Source organism: Eubalaena glacialis, chromosome X (assembly GCF_028564815.1).
Source record: "Eubalaena glacialis isolate mEubGla1 chromosome X, mEubGla1.1.hap2.+ XY, whole genome shotgun sequence".
Taxonomy (NCBI): domain Eukaryota; kingdom Metazoa; phylum Chordata; class Mammalia; order Artiodactyla; family Balaenidae; genus Eubalaena; species Eubalaena glacialis.
In genome coordinates this window covers 47,395,584-47,417,285 of record NC_083736.1, presented here as the reverse complement: position 1 = coordinate 47,417,285, position 21,702 = coordinate 47,395,584, and the positions used below count along the sequence as shown (strand labels likewise).

General features: G+C 47.0%; 1 protein-coding gene across 8 annotated transcripts in view; it reads left to right on the top strand.

The window, feature by feature from the left end:
- Positions 1-5,360, top strand: part of KDM5C (lysine demethylase 5C) — a 31,556-nt gene extending 26,196 nt beyond the window's left edge. For 3 of the 8 annotated variants that reach the window (XM_061179172.1, XM_061179171.1, XM_061179178.1), the window contains 8 exons: positions 533-891; positions 1,469-1,607; positions 2,096-2,275; positions 2,438-2,575; positions 2,759-3,358; positions 3,638-3,716; positions 3,846-4,045; positions 4,154-5,360. In XM_061179172.1, the coding sequence (XP_061035155.1) occupies positions 533-891; positions 1,469-1,607; positions 2,096-2,275; positions 2,438-2,575; positions 2,759-3,358; positions 3,638-3,716; positions 3,846-4,045; positions 4,154-4,513 (2,055 nt within the window). In that variant the 3' untranslated portion in view covers positions 4,514-5,360. The remainder of the gene's footprint in view (positions 1-532; positions 892-1,468; positions 1,608-2,095; positions 2,276-2,437; positions 2,576-2,758; positions 3,359-3,637; positions 3,717-3,845; positions 4,046-4,153) is intronic. The other 5 variants (XM_061179176.1, XM_061179179.1, XM_061179175.1 and 2 more) reach the window with 3 other exon arrangements.
- Positions 5,361-21,702: the final 16,342 nt, after the last annotated feature.

The window sequence follows — 21,702 nt, the reverse complement described above, 5'->3', positions numbered from 1 at the left end:
GGGACAGGTGACAAGGGTACAGGTACAGGATGCATAGTCAAGGGAAGGTTTCCTGGTGGAGGTGGAAGAGGAGAAAGGAAGTAACAAGGATGTTTGTGGGCCTGGAAAGCTGAGTCAAGTTCAGGAAGGTAGAGAAGTGGGATGGAGAGGGCAGTGGACACCAGTATGAGTGTAGAGATTGTGAGAAGGCCAAGTATAGCAGAGCATCTTTAGGACAGAGGGTCTCCTGATGCTATACATCAAAATCCTCTGGGGACTTAAATAAAGCACAGGCTCCTGACCAACCCCTATTAAGAATCTCAAGGAGTGGACCCAGAGATCTGCATTTTAACAGATGCCACAGGGTATTCTATCAGGCAGTGAGTGTTGGGAACCACTGCTTAGGGCCTGGCAAAGGAAGAGAGCCCAGCCCGTGCTAGGCTCTCCTCGCAAATACTGGGGGGTAAGAAGGTAGGTAGGGCAGGGGTATGTGGTGGTGGGACTTCTGTGTGAGCCCTGCTGAGGAGTTTGTTCTTTATCTGTGTCCTGGTAGGGTATTCTGGAACAGGTGGAAGCCTACCAGGTTGAAGCCCGTGAGGCCCTGGCCTCATTGCCCTCCAGTCCGGGGCTCCTGCAGTCCCTGCTGGAGAGAGGGCGGCAGCTGGGGGTGGAGGTACCTGAGGCCCAGCAGCTCCAGCGGCAGGTGGAACAGGCGCGATGGCTGGATGAGATGAAACGCACACTGGCCCCCTCAGCCCGAAGGGGCACCCTGGCTGTCATGCGGGGACTGTTGGTCGCGGGTGCCAGTGTAGCCCCTAGCCCTGCTGTGGACAAGGCCCGAGCTGAACTGCAGGAGCTACTGACCATCGCTGAACGCTGGGAGGAGAAGGCCCATCTCTGCCTGGAGGCCAGGTGGGTCTAGCTTCTTCCCCTCCCTGCTCTACCGCAACCTTCAAAGTTTAGCAGAGAAGCTGAAGATGATTCCCATGGGTGGCCTTCGGCACCAGACTCCTATCTTTTTTTTTTTTTTTTTTAAACTCCATATTACACGTAGAGGTAGAGAGAGTCTTACGGAGAAGCAGAGATGGACAGATACAGAGCTATATAGAGGACTAGCTCCACAGGCTGACGTGTGCACACACTCACAAGCACAAGTACCAAAAGGCAGATGGACAGGTGTCAGTAGAAAGACACCATGCATGGGACAATCTGGCAAACTGCAGCACCAGGTTAATACTGCAGGTTGTGTGTGTAGGCACTGCCAACAGGCTGACAGACTGGTGGACAAGCAGAGGCATGGAGGTATGGCAGAAGTTGGGTGCGTGCAATCTGCAGCAAGCAGGGACTGACAGCCACGCGTAGGCAAAATACAAGCAAATAGGCCCAAGCAGCAGCCCCAGGGGCTCATACCGCTGTATCTGGAAGTCAGGCTGGGCTTCTGGTCAGGCAGACCACCCCACACTGAGGCCTCTCTTTTCCCTACCTTTAGGCAGAAGCATCCACCAGCCACGCTTGAGGCCATAATTCATGAGGCAGAAAACATCCCTGTTCACCTGCCCAACATCCAGGCTCTCAAGGAGGCTCTTGCTAAGGCCCGGGCCTGGATTGCTGATGTGGACGAGATCCAAGTGAGGACCCTGTTGCCCTCCCCCGCCCGCTTCACCCGACACCTTCAGTCCAGCTGGGAGAGATGGCATACATTGCGTTGTGCTGGGTTGAGTTGGGTTGGCTAGAGAGAGGAAGGGGTCACAGCACATTGTGAGGAGGCAAAACGTGCTTGGTGAGCAGTGTGAAGAAGGGTTGCAAGGCTGGCCTGAGGGAAGATAGGATGCTGGTTAGGATGAGAATGGTGGGGGGCAGGGAGGATAGAAGAGGCAAACCACAACAAAATAACTAGTCTGATGGTCCTGGGGACTGACTGGATATCCAGAGGCTGAGCCAATGGATGTACGAGTTGTAAGAGAGAGCCAGGTGGGTGTGCCTTCCTTAGGATGATCCCTTTTTTTTCTGCCTCAAGACTGTGATTCCAGTCTGTCTTCCCAGCTCAGGGCCAGGCACAGAGTAGCATCATAGATGTTGGCAAGTTGAACTGAGCTTTCTCTTGCCCCTGTCCCAGAATGGTGATCACTACCCCTGCCTGGATGACTTGGAGGGCCTGGTGGCTGTTGGCCGGGACCTACCTGTGGGGTTGGAGGAGCTGAGACAGCTAGAGCTGCAGGTACTGACGGCGCACTCCTGGAGGGAGAAGGCTTCCAAGACCTTTCTCAAGAAGAATTCTTGCTACACTCTGCTGGAGGTGAGTGAGGCCTAGGACCCTGACCCACAGCCTCTCCTGCCTCTGGCCCAGCTGTTGTGAGACAGCTCATATGAGTGGGGCTTTGGGGGGTGCTGGGCAGGGGAGGGAGGGGGTGGGAGTGAGGGGAAGCCTGGACATTCCTCCTCTGTCTGCTTGCCTCAGGTGCTCTGCCCGTGTGCAGACGCCGGCTCAGACAGCACCAAGCGCAGCCGGTGGATGGAGAAGGAGCTGGGGTTGTACAAATCTGACACAGAGTTGCTGGGGCTGTCTGCGCAGGACCTCAGGGACCCAGGCTCTGTGGTAAGGAGCTTGGGCCCAGATGGGGAGAAGAGCCTGGTGACGACAGTGTCTGAGCCAGGTGGCCATGAGCAGACCACTTGCTCCCTGGGCCTTAGTTCTCCTGGTTTGGGAGTGGGGTATTCATGGTGCCAGAGAAGGAGGGTTGGGGTGCTGACCTCTCCTCCCCTGTCCTGGGCACGGCAGATCGTGGCCTTCAAGGAGGGGGAACAGAAGGAGAAGGAGGGAATTCTGCAGCTGCGTCGCACCAACTCCGCCAAGCCCAGTCCACTGGCATCATCGACCACAGCTTCCTCTGCATCCTCCATCTGTGTGTGTGGGCAGGTGCCAGCCGGGGTGGGAGCTCTACAGTGTGACCTGTGTCAGGACTGGTTCCATGGGCGATGTGTGTCGGTACCCCGCCTCCTCAGTTCCCCAAGGCCCAGTCCCACCTCATCCCCACTGCTGGCCTGGTGGGAGTGGGACACCAAATTCTTGTGTCCGCTGTGCATGCGCTCACGGCGCCCACGCCTGGAGACCATCCTGGCACTGCTGGTAGCGCTGCAGAGACTGCCTGTGCGGCTGCCTGAGGGTGAGGCCCTGCAGTGCCTCACAGAGAGGGCCATCAGCTGGCAAGGCCGTGCCAGGCAGGCTCTGGCCTCTGAGGATGTGACTGCTCTGTTGGGACGGCTGGCCGAGCTTCGCCAGCGGCTGCAGGCTGAACCCAGGCCCGAGGAGCCCCCTACCTACCCTTCAGCCCCTGCCTCTGACCCTCTCAGAGAAGGCAGTGGCAAGGATATGCCTAAGGTGAGCTGCACAGCCCAGCTCTTTCGCCCTCAAATTCCTGTCTCCTAGCCCTTGCCCTTACTTAGGCTCCAGCCCTGTCCCTGCTCTCTGACTTTTGGTCTCCTTTGGCCTGGCCTCCCTGCCCCGTTCTGCCTCCTCTCCAGATCCCTGCAATGCTCCATGCCGGCAGCCTGTGTCTGTCCTCCTCCCGGAGGTGGAGGGTCCCAAGTCTGAGGTTGTGGGGGAGCAATCAGGCCTGGTTCTTCAGTTACCGCTACCTGTCCTTGCTCTCTTCGGCAGGTGCAGGGGTTGCTGGAGAATGGAGACAGCATGACCAGTCCTGAGAAGGTAGCCCCGGGGGAGGGCTCAGGTAAGAGAGGTAGGTTTAGGTGTGGGTAGGCTGTTTACTGGATCTCACCAGAGTGACCCACGTGGTCCTCGGCTCTGTCGTGGTCGGGGGTACGACCGGGAGCAGCCTCTAACCCAGCTTGTCCCCGCAACCCCTCAGACCTGGAGCTGCTGTCCTCGCTGTTGCCACAGTTGACTGGCCCTGTGTTGGAGCTGCCTGAGGCAACCCGGGCCCCCCTGGAGGAGCTCATGTTGGAGGGGGATCTGCTTGAGGTGACCCTGGATGAGAACCACAGCATCTGGCAGCTGCTGCAGGCTGGGCAGCCTCCAAACCTGGAGCGGATCCGCACACTTCTGGAGGTGAGGAGAGGAGGGATCATGGGCAGGGGTGGGAGGTCAGGCCAAGCAGGCAGGGAGCCCAGGCCTGACCACTGTCCCGCACCTCTTTTTGCCCATTGGTGATCACAGCTGGAGAAGGCAGAGCGCCATGGGAGCCGAGCACGGGGCCGGGCGCTGGAGAGGCGGCGGCGGCGGAAGGTGGATCGGGGTGGGGAGGGCGATGACCCAGCCCGAGAGGAGCTAGAGCCAAAGAGGGTACGGAGCTCAGGGCCAGAGGCTGAGGAGGCCCAGGAGGAGGAGGAGCTGGAGGAGGAGACTGGGGGTGAGGGCCCACCCCTGCCCACCACTGACAGCCCCGGCACCCAGGAGAACCAGAATGGCTTGGAGCCGGCGCTAGGGGCCAGTTCAGGCTCCTCGGCCCCTTTCTCCACTTTGACTCCCCGGCTGCACGTGCCCTGCCCGCAGCAGCCGCCTCAGCAACAGTTGTGACAGTGGCTGAGCCTAGCACAGACCCCAACAGAGACCCCTTGGCCTCAAGGATCCTCTTTCTGACCATCAGGCCTGCTTCTTGGGAGGTGGGCGAGTAGGGGGGATGGCCACCCCCCCACCCCAGCCCATCCCCGAGCCCCTTGACTTTTATATTCTGACTCCAAGGTATTGTTCAGACCTCAGCTCCTGGGGGCCGGCCCCTGGAGTCCCCCCTCCCTGGTAGCCTCTAACCAGCATTCCCAGACACCTGAGGCAGATAGACAGATGGGCAGGTGGGCAGGGGGGTGGCTGGGGCTGGGCCAGCACCATTCCAGAGACACGGCCAGTGCATATGCAAACTGGGGGAATCTCCTCTCCCTTCTCTCCCCAGTTGTGGCCCTCGCCAGGCCATGCTACACTAACCTCACCTCCCCCTCTCACTCTTTCTCCTCCTTCCCCCCTTCTCCTGCCTCCCTCCTCCCTCCTCCCTCCTCCCTCCTCCCTCCTCCCTCCTCCCTTTGCCTCCTTCTCCTCCCTTCCCCTGACTGTTCCACCCAGGAGGAGGAAACTTCACATAGCTGTGCTCACAGTTTTTTATTTTAAATGAGTTTGGTTGGGGAGCAGAGCAGGGCTCCCTGTGATCTGAAGAAAGCTTTTGGTGCTTGTCCTCACTACCACCTTGATCTTCCCTCCATGTCCTGCCCTGTCTCCTTTCCTCCTTCTGGGTTCATGTTGTAATAAAAGAAGATTGTTGGTGTGTAATTAATTTGTTCAAAAGAAAAAAAAAGCAAAACAAGAAACTTGGTTCCAACTGAAGCCTATTTTAATTTTATTTTATTATTTTCCTCTTGTTAGAAATAAAACCCTTAGCAACATTTTTTGGAAACATGTTTCTGAAGTGCATTTCTCTTTGGTGGGGGAGAACAGTGTCTCCATTACCTGTCAGTGGAGGAGCTGCAGTGCTGGTGGGAGCATGAGGGCTGAAGCCAGGGAGCTCTGGGTTCTGAAACTGAGTTCTACCAGGTTCTCCTTAACCATGGGCAAGACATCCCAAGTCTCCTCCCACTCTACCCCTGAGCCAGTTTTCCCCATCTCCCAACAGATAGGCCCTGGCACCTCTCACTACACTCCTGCCGCAGCCTCCTCCAACTTTATGCCTTCCAGTCTATCCTCTTCAAGCCTCCAGAGGGGTTTTTTGTTTTCTTTCTCGGCTTGATTGAGGTATAATTTATACACCGTAAAATTTACCTGTTTTAAATGTACAATTCAGTGATTCAGAGGGATGTTTCTATCCTGCTTAAAACTATCCATGATGCTTCACTGCCCTTAAAATACATACACACACACACACACACACACACACACAACACACACACACAGCTGACCCTTAATGGGTTTGAACTGTGCAGGTCCACTTAAACGCAGATTCCTTCCAATAAATATATACTACTGTACTATCCTCGGTGGGTCAAATCCGAGGATGATATGGAGGACGGGCTTTAAAGTTATTTGCAGATCTTCGACTGCACAGGGGGTCGGTGCCCCTAACACCACTACCACCACTCCCCCACCCCCCATGTAATCTCATTCTGGAATGCTTTCCTGTCGGACCCGTATGCTGGGTCTTCCAGGGACCCTTCCCTGGTGTTTCTCCACCGTAAAGGGTTCTTCCTGCCTCTGTGAATGAGGACTAAAGCTAGGTGTATGGTAATTTACAACCCCCGAGTTCACTTTTTAAAAGCAGCTTTATTGTAATACAATTTACATGCTACACAGTTAACTCCCTGAAAGTATACAATTCAGTGGCTTTGAGTATATTCTAGTTGTGTAATCATCACTGCAAAACGTTTTAGAACATTTTCGTCATTCCAAAAGGAAACGCCACACTCCTTAAGCATCACCCCTCTCCCCTGGTCCGCCACTCCTAGGCTACCACCTAATCTATATGGATTTGCCTGTTTTGGACATTTTATATAAATGGAGTCATACAATATGTGATCCTTTGTGACTGTGCTCTTTCACTTAGCATAATGGTTTCAAGGCGAGTTCACTTTTAAATACAGATTTTTTTTCCCCTCCTGGGACCCAAAGTCTTTAAATGAAGGTGACTAGGGTCTCTAAAATCAGAGACCATCACCAGAATTTGTGTTTTTATGGGGGTTTGCATGCATCTGTTTTACTGGCAAGAAGACGTTGCATCAGATTCATAAATGGATCCTTGTCCCTCCAAAGGCTAAGAACCACTCTGTAGTCCTTAATGTGTGTTCAGAGTCTGCTCGTGATAGGATACAGAGGAGGAAGCAAAAGCACTGATGCCCTGCTAAGCCTGCCCACCAGCTTCCCGTCATGCCGGGCTCTGCAAGGGCTTTCCTTTCTCTCAAAGTGCTGCACAGAGGGCTTAAAGGCTAATAGCCAGGCCCTGATGCCTAGCCCAGGAGCCCCAGTACACTGCCACTCTGCCCTTTCTCATCTGAATGCTCAGTGGGTTCATTTTGCTCCTCTTCTTCCCCTTCTCAAGGTTTCCAGTTAATGGGAGCCTAGTGGTGAGTGAGAAAGCTCACCCACTTCTAGCAGCTTTGATTGCTGGGGCCTTTGATGGGCTTTGATTTGATTTCTGGCTCAGCCCTGCCTCCTTCAGTCATCCGGCCAGGAGCCACTGGGCTGTGCAAGTAAGGGGAGGCAGGGGCCAGTGGATACCCCTGTCCACGGGGAAAGGCTGGTCTTTTGTTTGCCCACCTGTATGGAATTGAGCATGAAAAGAAGGTTGGAGACCACCTCAGAGGAGACTGGGATATGAGAGCTAGGACAGAGACAGGAAGGGGTTCAGTCTCAGCGCTGCATTACCACTCCCACCCCGAGGCAGTCCCCAGAAGACGTGGCCTGACAGGAGAGGAAGAGGGTGCCTACGACCTACAGCAGCTCCCAGGCTCGAGAACTAGGCCCAGGCTAAGGTCCTCCAGAGTAAGGGGCTCACTGGTTTCCAGACAGCCTTTCCCATCTTCACACCGTCCTGCCCCATCTCTCACAGTGATGTGCATCCCAGGAGCTGTGCAGGAGTGGTGCTGGCCGCCATCCTGTAAGACCCAGATCAAATGTGACATCTTCCAGAGAGCCTGCTCTGGGTGCAGATCTGTCCCCCTTCCCCAGACACTCACCTAGAAAGGGAGGAGTGACTGCCTTGGGAGGGCCCAGATGAGTGGGAGATGAGGAGAAAGAGGATTGGGGGAGCACAGTATCTTCACCTCAAGTCATTTCCTACTGTAGAGACACTCCCTTGCTGCTGCATTCTCCCAGAGGCTGCCATATCCCTCAGAATGGCTCCTGAGTCTGCAGGTGACACGGGGATGGGAAGACACATCACTTCCTCTAAGGATCTGCCCCAACCCCTTCCCCCTCCCTAGTGCCCCCACTGTGCCTTAGGTGGTGCCTGAAACACTCTCCCACCCCCAAGTTCCCATACTGGGAGTTCCTAGAGGGAAGGCAAGGCCCCGGCCTGAGTCCTCTGCCCCCACTTCCAGTCAGGGGCCTGCAGTCTGGGCTCAGAAGGAGGGAGACAGAAACAGCAGTTGGAGTCTCACTCTGTTCCCTTTGCAGTGCATAAAGCTCATTGGTAAGGGTGCTAGCTACCCCACGGGAGTGGGGCCTGGGGTCTGAGGTCCATGGTCACTGGGGCCCTGAAGGGGTAGACACTGACCATGCTTCCCAGAAGCCCTGAAATTGTAATGATGGGAGAAAAGGGATTGGGAGACAGACAGATGGATTCCCTGCCCCTGGGGCATGCACATTCCAGGAAAAGGAAGGGAAAAGCCTCTTGTGAACTTTCTGGGCGCCAAGCTCCACGTGAGATGTTTCACAAAGTCCTTGTCACGTAACACAGGAAACAGACTCCACGAAGAACGCGTCTAGCTCAGGCAATATCAGCCTGGCAGAGCTGGGATTCCCGTTAAATCTCTGTCAACTTACAGCCTGTGCTGCATGAGCGAAGGGGTCCAAAGTAATCAGTCTGCCCCCAGGAAATAATTCATAGCAGGGGTTCAGTGTTGCTCTCTGCTATTGGCAGATGGGACCTCAGCAGTGCTATAGCCAGATTGGCCTTGGTAGGTAGAAGTCCACATGCTGAACTTGTACATAACCTCCATGCCTGCCTGTATTAGTTATGTATTACTGCGTAACAAATTACTTCAAAACAATGGCTTAAAACAACGACATTTATCTCACAGTTCCTGTAGGTCAGGAATCTGGGTACATCTTAGCTGGGTTTCTGTTTCAGGCTCTCTCACAGGCTGCAATCAAGGTGTCAGCTGGGGCTGCAGTCATCCCAAGGCTCGACTGGGGAAGGATCTGCTTCCAAGCTCAGCATGTGGCTGTTGACAGGGCTTAGTTCCTTGTGGGTTGTTGGAGTGAGGGCCTCAGTTTCTTGCCAACTGTTGGCTGGAGGCCATCCTCAGTTTCCTTGCCATGTGGACTTTTCCACAGGCCAACTCACAACATGGCTACTTGTTTCAACAGAGTTGATCAAGTGAGATGAAACGGGGGTGTGGGGGGGACATGGGGAGAAAATTGTGCACATGCAAGATGGAAGTCACAGTCTTTATAACCTAGTCTCAGAAGTGACATCCCACCACTTTTGCAATATTCCACTCACTAGAAGTAAGTAAGTCACCAGGTCCAGACCATACTCGGGAGGGGATTACACAAGGATGTGAATACCAGGAGGTGGGGATCATTGGGGGCCATATTGGAGACTACTATAGTTTGTCCTCTGGTCCCCAATGATTCACGTCTCTTCCACATGCAAAATACATTCACCCCTTTCCAAGGTCTGAAAAAGTCTCATTCCATTACAGCATTGCCTCAAAGTCCAGAATCTCATCTAAATCAGGTCCAGGTGTGAATGAGACTCCTTCAGTGTATTCCTTAAGTATGGCTCCTTAAGTTCTATTTGTTTTCCACCAGTAGATCTGTGAAACTTAAGAGACAAGTTATCTGTCCCCAACACACCCAACATACGATGGTGCAACAGACACAGGATACTGCTATGGACATTCCATTTCTTTTTTTTTTTTCTTAATTTTATTTATTTCTGGCTGTGTTGGGTCTTTTTTGCTGTGCGCAGGCTTTCTCTAGTTGTGGAGAGCGGGGGCTACTCTTCGTTGCGGTGTGTGGGCTTCTCATTGTGGTGGCTTCTCTTGTTGCAGAGCACGGGCTCTAGGCGTGCGGGCTTCAGTAGTTGTGGTGCGCAGTCTCAGTAGTTGCAGCGCGCGGTTCCTAGAGCGTGCAGGCTTCAGTAGCTGCGGCGCATGGGCTCAGTAGTTGCAGTGCACACGCTCAGTAGTTGTGGCTCACGGGCTCTAGAGCACAGGCTCAGTAGTTGTGGTGCACGGGCTTAGTTGCTCTGTGGCACGTGGGATCTTCGCAGACCAGGGATCGAACCCGTGTCCCCTGCATTGGCAGGCAGATTCTTAACCACTGCGCCACCAGGGAAGTCCCATTCCATTTAAAAAATGGGGGAAATGGGAGACACAAAGGAGTCACTGGTCTATAGCAATTGTGAAATCCCGCTGGGCACATGGAAGTTCCTGGATTAGGTTTCAAGGCCTGGGAATAATTCTCCATGGCTCTTGGCTCTGCTTTCTGGGCTCTTGGTCCCACCCTCTGTGCCTTTCTTCCTTTTTCATGAAAGGTATCACATATTTGCGGCTGAGTAGTTTCCCCAGTCTGCTTCCTGCCAGTAAAATGTTGGGGGTCCAATGGTTTCTTTTCATTTTGTACTGTCTCTGTAATCAGTTGCCACTGACAAATGGTTCCAATAGCGGGGCTTGGTGTGCCTCTGCTGTCGGTAGGTTGGGCACTCAGCAGTTGTTATAGCCAGACTGGCCTTGGTGAAAGTCTGTATTATAGAGCCCGTGCCTAAACTCCACGCATGCTGCCATGGCCATTTTGTTCAGGAGTCCATTGGGTAAGGAACTGAGGTTGGCTGACATCCACAGGACAGGACATCTTGTCCAACTCATTGAGATCTTTCTCCATAGTGGATGCTCTCTGGTGCTCACTTATGTGGGATGTGACTATCTTCACACTCTGTGCCCATTCCAAAAGGGACATCCATATGCCTCTTCCCCAGACCTCCTCCTTGAACAATATTTCAATCCTATTCTTTCCAAGTCCTTGACCACCTAGCCAAATCATTACTAACTACTCATGAATCAGTGGTATCTACACCTCTAACCATCTATGCAACCAGGCAGTGAGAATTTCCCTTCCCATTGTCCCCAGGATCAACCCTAAGTGGAGCTATCCACACTGCAGCTAGACATGTCCAGCTGGTGCCAGCATATTATGCAAAACCATCTGTGAACCAAGCTTGAATATTGTGCCTCTGAGTCACCTGGTCACAGGGAACGCCCCATGAGACTCAGGTGTGAGAAAGGGGCGGCAGTGCAGTCAGTGGGAGTATGAGCCACCTGCTCAGGCAGCTTACTCTATTTGGTGGCAGAGTGCTGCTGCACATAGACAACCTCATGGCTTGATGGGACCGTTAACACATGTTGCCATGGCAGCTCAGCTTGCACAGGTCACATGGTGTCCTGTGTCCAAGCATTCATTCACAAAATAGATCCGTTTTTCCATTTTTATCTTTCTCTGTGTCTGGGATTCCTATTATCACAATGTGGCCACTTCTAATATTACCCCCCATTTCTTTAGTTTTTTAAAAAATATTTTATATCTCTTTATTCTTACCTGTTGATTTCCAGAAGAGATCCTCAGTCTGATCTTTCCACTCACTACTTTGTTCTTCATATGTAGCTCTCCTACCCTTTATGCCATCTATACCATGTGTATTCCCATAATGTGTCCAGGAACCAGCAAACCACAGGATGGGATTTGCGATCCCCTGGGCCCAATATGAGAAGGACTCAGGCTGACTCTTCACGTATGACTTTATCCCTCTCTGACTGGTGGACCATGGTGATGTCTAGGTCACAGGGGATTAACTCAGAACCAGTATCCAGTCTATTATTTCAAAAGGTCTGGGTATTTCCCTGTCCCCAAGGCACAATTACATTGGCTGCAGGTTCCTGTGGGAAAAGCAAGGAGGGAGAGTTCACCATATACCCTTGTGAAAGGTGTAGTAAGTAGACCCTCCCCTTCATTCGAGGGGCTCCAGTCCGTGAACTGGGGGAGAGGCTGGGGCTCTACATTTTGGGGACTAGATCAAGCCTCCAATTGCTAGACTAGATTTTTTTGGTTACATAAATCAAGTAGGACCTTATTAGGCTGTCCATCTATTTGGCCCTAGAGTAACCACATTTAATTAGCCACCACTATAGATTCCCACAGGTCAAATCGCCATTCTGATTACTGCTATGGCTCTGCTATGCACTATAGGAATCAGACGCAACTTGTCCCTGAAGGTGATCCTATCATCCCCATTGAAATCAGAGGGCCCATCTCTCACCATGACCCCAAATTTCAGGGAAAAAAAAACCCCACTGCAATGTTTTTTAAGGAGGCAATGTTTATGTATTAGTTAAGGTAAAGTTAGCTTCTGGGACAGAAAAAAAAATCTGTGAAATTTAAGATAATAAAATTTACTTCTTACTCCTGCAATCTTCCAAAACAGTTGTTAATAGCTGGGCTGCCCTCTTCTAAGTGGTGATTCAGGGTCCTAGGCACCTTCTGTGTAGATGGTCTGCCATCTTCAAAACGTGGTCGCCATTGTACTATTGTCATCTCCATCCCAGCCAACTAGAAGAGGAAAAGACCACGTGGGAGGTTTTAATGAGCTAGGCCTAGTTGTAGTGTACATCACTTCTGCTCACATTCCATTAGCTAGAACTCAGACAGTGGTCATATTCAACCACAAGGGATGCTGGAAAATGTAATCTGAATTTGTCCCAAACAGGAAGAGGAAGCAGGCTTAGTGACCACCTAGCTAGTCTCTGCCACACCTCATAATGCATTTCTCAAAGCCTTTGTGAAAGGAGTGTCCACATAGTTAGAGGGTTAGTTAAATGGGTTACACATGATGAATTGATTCCAACACTCTTACCGCTCTAAATGTTTGGAAGGCAGCTATGCTCACCACTATACCACCAGTGACACTAGCATTTGGATTCCTCCCTCTACATTGTACATCTGGCATCTTAACTTCAGTTAACATAGGCTACTGTTGAGCCCAGGTTTCAATCAATCAATAGGACAAATCTTAGAAATACTCCTAGCTGCTTCAGCTAACACAGTACATCCAGGAATGCTGATAAGTGAACCCATACTGAAAAGTTTGGCCCTACCAAAACCAGATTAAGACATCACAAGAAAATTACAGACCAGTATCCCATATGAATACAGATGCAAAAATCCTCAACAAAATACTAGCAAACAGAATCCAACAGCATATTAAAAGGATTATACACCATGATCCAGTGGGATTTATTCCAGGAATGCAAGAGTGGTTCAACATCAGAAAATCGATCAAGGTTATACATCACATTAATAGAACAAAGGAAAAAAAACCTATGTGATCATCTCAATTGATGCAGAAAAGGCATTTCAGATGCAGAAAAGGCTTAGAGCTAATAAATTCAGCAAAGCTGCAAGGAACAAGATCAACACATAAAAATCAGCTGTGTTTTAAAATGAAATTGAGAGTAATTCCATTTACAATAGCATCTAAAAGAAATACCTAGGAATAAATTTAACCAAGGAGGCAAAAGACTTGTGTATTGAAAACTATAAACTATGGCTGAAAGAAATTAAAGGAGACCTAAATAAATGGAAAGACATCCTGTGTTCATGGATTGGAAGATTTTTTATTAAGATGTCAATACTACCCAAAGCAACCTATAGATTCAACAAAATCTCTATCAAAATTCCAACAGCCTTTTTGCAGAAATGTGGAAATGCCAATCCTCAAATTCATATGGAATTTCAAGGGGCCCTCAATAGTCAAAACAATCTTGAAAAAAAAAGTCAAATGGCCAAGTGGTTTTTGATGAGAGTGCCAAGTCCATTCAATGGGGAAAGGACAGTCTCTTCAACAGATGGTGCTGGTGCGACGGGATTTTTACATGCAAAAGAATGAAGTTGGACGCCTACTTCATACCATATACTATTAATTCAAAATGGATCGACAACCTAAATACAAGAGCTAAAACCATAAAACTCTTAGAAGAAAACAGGGGTAAATCTTCATGACCTTGGATTTGGCAACAGGTTCTTAAATGTGATACCAAAAGCACAAGCAGCAAGAGGACAAATAGATAAATTGGACTTCATAAAAATAAAAACTTTTGTGCATCAAAGGACAATATCAAGAGGATAATATCAAGAAAATGAAAAGGCAATCTATAGAATGGAAGAAAATATTTTCCAATCGTATCTGATGAGGGTTTAATATCCATAATATATAAAGAATTCCTACAACTCAACAACAAAAAGACTAACAACCCAATTTAAAAATGGGCAAAGGACTTGAATAGACATTTCTCCAAAGGAGATATATAAATAACCAACAAGCACATGAAAAGTTGCCCAACATCATTAGTTATTATGGATATGCAAATCAAAACACAATGAGATAACATTTCACACCCACTAGGATGGCCATAATCATCATCATCATCAGAAAATAACATCGGAGAGGATGTGGAGAAATTGGAACCTTTGTACATTGCTGGTGGGAATGTAAAATGATGCAGCCATTGTGTAAAAGCAGCCTGGCAGTTCCTCAAAAAGCTAAAGAGAATTACCATATGACCCAGCAATTCCGCTCCTAGGTATATACTCAAGAGAATCGAAAACAGGGACTCAAAAAGATATTTGTACACCAATATTCATTCACTGTAATTCACAATAGCCAAAAGGTGGAAATGACCCAAGTGTTCATCAACAGATGAACAGGTAAACAAAATGTAGTATATACAAATACTGAAATATTGTTCAGCCATAAAAAAGGAATGAAGTTCAGACTTGCTACCACATGGATGAACCCTGAAAATATTATTCTAGGGGAAATAATCCAAACAAAAAAGGACAAATATTTTAAGGTTCCACTTATATGAAATATCTAGAATAGGCAAATTTATACAGACAGAAAGTAGGTTAAAGGTTACCAGGAGCTAAGGGCGGGAGTTACTGCTTAATGGGTGCCTGCTTGGGGTGATAAAAAAAAGTTTTGGAATCGGATAATGGTGATGGTCGCACAACATTGTGAATATAGTTAATGCCACCTAACTGTACACTTGAAAAGGGTTAAAATGGCAAATTTTATGTTATATATATTTTACCACAATAAAAAACGTTTGGCCCAATCTAAAATTACATTTATTTCTCTCTGATCTATCATGCATAGAATCAATTCCCACATATATCACTGAGGTTTCTGCCAACATAAATTAGGCTTTCTCCTCACAGGTCTGACTCTATTTTCCCCGGGACATGCAGGAATCTGAATCCAGTAATGGGTATGGAGGCACCAAGGGGTGATATGAATGGATCCTGAGAAAGATTAGCAAAATCCTTAGAGGGTCCCCAAGTCATGCAGGTCCAGCCCCATTAGACTGGGGAGGAAGGGCTCCCTCTGCCACCAAGGGGGACTCAGTGGGGGCTGGTGTTTAGGGAACTCAGGTCGATCCAAATCAACCTTGATGTTCCAATTCCAATTCCCAAGGTCCCATTCTTCCAGCAACCAGCAGACTTTTATTTCACATAAGAGACCTGGAGATCTTGTGAATTCAACCGGCACTGTAATTCAGCAACCTGCAGGATTTGGCTTTATGTCTGATTTCAGGCTACATCAGTCCAGTGACTAGAAGAAATACAGAGATTTCTTGTTTTTGTAATATAGACTTTATTGTTTAGAGCAACTTTAGGTTCAGCAGAGTATAAGAGGCCCTGTTGTTCCACATCCTTACCAGTCCTTGGTACTGTCGATTTTTAATTTTTGCCAATCTGAGGAGCATAGTATCTCATGTAGTTTAAATTGGCATTTCCCTGATAACTAATGAAATTGAGCACCTTTTCATATACCTACTGGCCATTTGGATATTCTCTTGTGACGTGCTCCTTCAACTCTTTCGAATATTTTTCTTTCTTTTTCTTTTTTTTAATTAAAATTTTTTTCTGGCAGCTTGTGGGATCTTAGTTCCCTGACCAGGGACTGAATCCAGGCCCTCTGCAGTGAAAGCGTGGAGTCTTAACTACTGGACCACCAGGGAATTCCCCATCAAATATTTTTCTATTGATTATCGATCTTTTGTTGAGTTGTAGGATTTCATTTTATAATCTGGATATGAAATCTTTGACCATTTTACGTGACGCAAATATATCTTTTCCCATTCTGTAGTTTACCTTTGCACCGTTTATAGTGTTTCTAGGTGAAAATACGTTATTATTTTTAATGTAGTCCATTTTATCAATCCCTTCCTTTTATCATTAGTAATTTTGGTGTCTTGTTTAAAAAATCTTTTACTATCCCAAAGTCAAAAATATATTCTCCTATGTTATCTTCTTTGCTTTTCACATTTAGGTTTATAATCTGTCTGTGAATTATTTGATTTTTTAGATATATGATGTGAGGTAAACATCTGATTTAGGTGTGTTTGTTTGCTTGTCTTCCTATTTGGACACCCAATTGTCCCAACATCATTTATTGAAAAAACTGCCCTGGTACCACTGCTCTCCAGTGCCACATTTTTGTTAAATCAAGTATGCAGCTATGCATGGGTCTTTTTCTGAGCTGTTTGTTCCACTGGGCTACTTTTCTATCCTTGTGCCAATACTATGGTCCTAATTATTATAACTTTATTTTAAAAATCTGATCATCTGATAGAGCAAAACCTCTCATATTGTTCTTCTTCAGGAATCGTGGCTATTTTTGGCCTTTTTCATTTCTATATAAATTTTGGAGTCAAGTTCCACAAAACAATGAGTACCCGTTAGGTTTTTTTTTTTTTTTTTTTTTTTATTTATTTTCCTTATTTCTTTGGCTGCGTTGGGTCTTAGTTGCGGCACACGGGACTTTCGTTTTGGCGTGCGGGCTTCTCTCTAGTTGTGGCGTGTAGGTTTTCTCTCTCCAGTTGTGGCACGAGGGCTCCAGAACGCATGGGCTCTGCAGTTTGCTGCACGTGGGCTCTCTCGTTGAGGCGCACGAGCTCAATAGTTGTGGCGCACGGGCTTAGTGGCCCCGCGGCATGTGGGATCTTAGTTCCCTGACCAGGGATCGAACCTGCGTCCCCTGCACTGGAAGGCGGATTCTTTACCACCGGCCCATCAAGGAAGTTAGGCTTTAATTGGATTTATATTGAATATGTAGATCAATTTGAAGAGAACTGACATCTTTGTAATATTGAGTCCACCAGCCTGTGAATATGGTATATCACTCCATTTATTTACATCTTCTTTAATCTCTTTAAAAAGTTATATCGTTTTCTCCATAATGGACTTACACATCCTCTGTTAGATATATTTCTAAGATTTCTAAATAATTGATCTTTAAATGCCATTTAAATGTTAATTAAAACATTTTATTTTCTAACTGCATCTGTTTATATGCAGAAATACAATTGATGTTTGCAATTTGATTTTATATCCAGTAAAGTTTAATCCTGGCATATTTACCTCCATTCTCCAAATATTTTCTCCTCTCGTTTATTCATTCTTACTCTTTTTCTGAGACTACTATCAAGTTGCTAGCCTTCTATTTTCCATTTCTCTTTGTTTTCTTAACTTAATATTTTCTATATTTTTATTCTTCTGCTTTCTGGGAGAATTCTTCAATCTGTTCTTCCAATTCTCTTATTCATTCTTCATCTGTATTCAACCTACTATTTTCCCCCTCTATTGTGCTCTCTATTTCAACTCTGTATATTCTTCATAGCTTAATATTGCCACTTTTCTGTGCCTTAGGGAAGGGGTAAAGGAAGATCCCACAGAGAAGGTGGTGATGGGCTGTCTGGAGTGAAGAGCCCGATTATAAGGAGAGAGAGGAGAATCAACCTGAGGGTTCCACAGTAGCTAAGGACTGGAGACCAGGCAGCAGGGCCCAGCTTGTCCTGCCGGGAATGGCCAAAGCACTGGAAGTAGGGTGGGAGGGAGATGAAGTGGGAAACTGCAGGGCTTTATACTTTATAGGGCCATGGTCACTGAGAGCCTTGATTTGTGAGCTCTGCAGACCATGGTGACCTCCAGAAAGATGGCAGCTTCAAGGCAGTGTTGGAGGACACCCAGTCCTTTGAGGTGAAGAGACTCCCTTCCACTTCATGCTCCAGTTCCAGCCCCCTTCCCTTGGGCACCTGCCAGAAGGTCCCTCCTTTTTTCCTGAGGAGGAAGGTAAGTGGAGACAAAGAAGGAGACTTGGACCCAGAAAAAGCACCCTAGAAAACCTGTGATTAGATCTGGATTTTGTGGGATGCTGGGGTGGGCAGCAGAGGGAGGGAAGTGGTTCAAATAAGGACAGGAGTAGAGGAAGGCAGCCACGATAAAGGCAGGAGTCAAAGATGGCGGGGAGGTGCCAAGAGTCTACTTTTGAACAGAAGGGCGTAATCTGGAAGGGTTTAGGTACTAAGGCTGATGAGGGAGGGGCCTGGCTGTGGAGGTGCCCCAGGGCCATGGCCATCATTTCTCAAAAACCACTGCAGGTCGTAGGTATCTCTCTCCCTGTCCTGGCTGCCCCACTGCCTCCTTCCTGTGGTTTCCTGGCACTCAGGCCCCAGGCTCTTCTGAAGTTCTTCCATCTTTCCCATACAACCTTGCCTCTTTGAGGAGAAGGTGCCCCATGTTTTATCCTCATGCTATGCTCCAGAAAGGTAGCCCAAGGCCTTGACAAAAGTGAAACCTCCTGGATGCCTTGTTCTGCTGGTAGCTTCTACAGTGCCTCCTTCCCCTGAGAGGACCCCACACAGCAACCTTTCAGGGGATTTTGGACAGTGGGGTGTCTCTGGAGTTTTCTGATAAAAGGTTATCTTTGGGGAGGGAAAGACAGCTTGTGGACACATACAGAGCTGAGTGGAGGTGTGTGGAGGGCACAGGAGTTGCATTCTAAGGGTCAGTAGGGAGGCATGAATATGACTCTACCATGGCCTTGATCCAAAGGGAGGCTTGGAAAAGAAGGGGGTGCTGAGGACCAGAGTTAGGGAAGTTTGTTCAAACAGGTCAAGAAATCAAAGACAGAGAGGCATCTGTGAGTCCCCCACAGTATAGTGTGTAGAATCCCTGGCTGACATCCAGGCTTCCCGCAGGATTGGGACCACCAGTGTAGCCCCCACGGAAGGTAAAACTTTGGAGAGGCCTTCAGATGCAAATAGGTCTACAAAGGCTATGAAAAGGAAAGCAAGTCATAAGGCTAACAGGCACATGAACAAATGCTCAAACTAAGTAGTCATCAGATAAATAGAAATTAAAAGAAAATTAGAGAGACTTCCCTGGTGGTCCAGTGGTTAAGACTCCGTGCTCCACTGCAGGGGGCACGGGAGAAAAACTGGTAAAATCTGAGTGAAGTTCAAGGTGAAATGTGAATAGATTAATTAATAGTATTATACAATGTTAATTTCCTGTTTTTGATCATTGTACTGTGATTGTGTAAAATGGTAACATTTGGGGAAGCTGGGTGAAGAGTATGTGAGAATTCTTTGTATTAGTTTTGTAACTTTTCCTAAGTCTGAAATTATTACAAAACAAAAAAGTTTAAAAAATTAAAAGTATATATTGCTGTGTAAACAAGTAGGAAACAGAATGAAATATACAACATAACACCCTTAGAGGGACTTCCCTGGTAGTCCGGTGGTAAAGAATCCGCCTTCCAATGCAGGGGATGCAGGTTCGATCCCTGGTCAGGGACTAAGATCCCACATGCTGCGGGGCAACTAAGCCCGTGTGCCACAACTACTGAGCTCGTGCACCTCAATGAGAGAGCCTGCGTGTGGCAAACTACAGAGCCCACGTGCTCTGGAGCCTGCGCGCCACAACTAGAGAGGAGCCTGAGCACCACAACAAAGAGCCTGTGCGCCGCAACGAAAGATCCCACATGCTTCAGTGAAGATCCCATGTGCCACAACTAAGACCCGATGCAGCCAAAACAATAAAATAAATAAATAAACACCCTTAGATACATTACAAATACATGCAGACACAACAATATACTTTAAAGGAACATCTCTAGGCAGGAAACACAAGAGAAGGAAAAGATCTACAATAATAAACCCAAAACAATTAAGAAAATGGTAATAGGAACATACATATCAATAATTACCGTAAACGTAAATGGATTAAATGCTCCAACCAAAAGACGTAGACTGGATGAATGGATACAAAAACAAGACACGTATATATGCTGTCTACAAGAGACCCACTTCAGACCTAGGGACACATACAGACTGAAAGTGAGGGAATGGAAAAAGATATTCCATGCAAATAGAAATCAAAAGAAACCTGGAGTAGCAATTCTCATATCAGACAAAATATACTTTAAAATAAAGACTATTACAAGAGACAAAGACGGACACTATATAATGATCAAGGGATCAATCCAAGAAGAAGATATAACAATTGTAAATATTTATGCACTCAACATAGGAGCACCTCAATACATAAGGCAAATACTAACAGCCATAAAAGGGGAAATCAACAGTAACACAATCATAGTAGGGGACTTTAACACTCCATTTACACCAATGGACAGATCATCCAAAATGAAAATAAATAAGGAAACACAAGCTTTAAATGACACATTAAACAAGGTGGACTTAATTGATATTTATAGGACATTCCATCCAAAAACAACAGAATACACTTTCTTCTCAAGTGCTCATGGAACATTCTCCAGGATAGATCATATCTTGGGTCACAAATCAAGCCTTGGTAAATTTAAGAAAATTGAAATCATATCAAGTATCTTTTCCGACCACAATGCTATGAGACTAGATATCAATTACAGGAAAAAATCTGTAAGAAACACAAACACATGGAGGCTAAACAACACACTACTTAATAACCAAGAGATCACTGAAGAAATCAAAGGGGAAATAAAAAAATACCTAGAAACAAATGACAATGAAAACACAACGACCCAAAACCTATGGGATGCAGCAAAAGCAGTTCTAAGAGGGAAGTTTATAGCTATACAAGCCTACCTTAAGAAACAAGAAACATCTCAAATAAACAAACTAACCCTACACCTAAAGCAACTAGAGAAAGAACAACAAAAAAACCCCAAAGTTAGCAGAAGGAAAGAAATCATAAAGATCAGATCAGAAATAAATGAAAAAGAAATGAAGGAAATGATAGCAAAGATCAATAAAATTAAAAGCTGGTTCTTTGAGAAGATAAACAAAATTTTTAAACCATTAGCCAGACTCATCAAGAACAAAAGGGAGAAGACTCAAATCAATAGAATTAGAAATGAAAAAGGAGAATAAACAACTGACACTGCAGAAATACAAACGATCATGAGAGATTACTACAAGCAACTCTATGCCAATAAAATGGACAACCTGGAAGAAATGGACAAATTCTTAGAAATGCACAACGTTCCGAGACTGAACCAGGAAGAAATAGAAAATATGAACAGACCAATCACAAGCACTGAAATTGAAACTGTGATTAAAAATCTTCCAACAAACAAAAGCCCAGGACCAGATGCCTTCACAGGCGAATTCTATCAAACATTTAGAGAAGAGCTAACACCTATCCTTCTCAAACTCTTCCAAAATATAGCAGAGGGAAGAACACTCCCCAACTCATTCTACGAGGCCACCATCACCCTGATACCAAAACCAGACAAAGATGTCACAAAGAAAGAAAACTACAGGCCAATATCACTGATGAACATAGATGCAAAAATCCTCAACAAAATACTAGCAAACAGAATCCAACAGCACATTAAAAGGATCATACACTATGATCAAGTGGGGTTTATCCCAGGAATGCAAGGATTCTTCAATACATGCAAATCAATCAATGTGATACACCATATTAACAAATTGAAGGAGAAAAACCATACGATCATCTCAATAGATGCAGAGAAAGCTTTCGACAAAATTCAACACCCATTTATGATAAAAACCCTCCAGAAAGTAGGCATAGAGGGAACTTTCCTCAACATAATAAAGCCCATGTATGACAAACCCACAGCCAACATCGTCCTCAATGGTGAAAAACTGAAACCATGTCAACTAAGATCAGGAACAAGACAAGGTTGCCCACTCTCACCA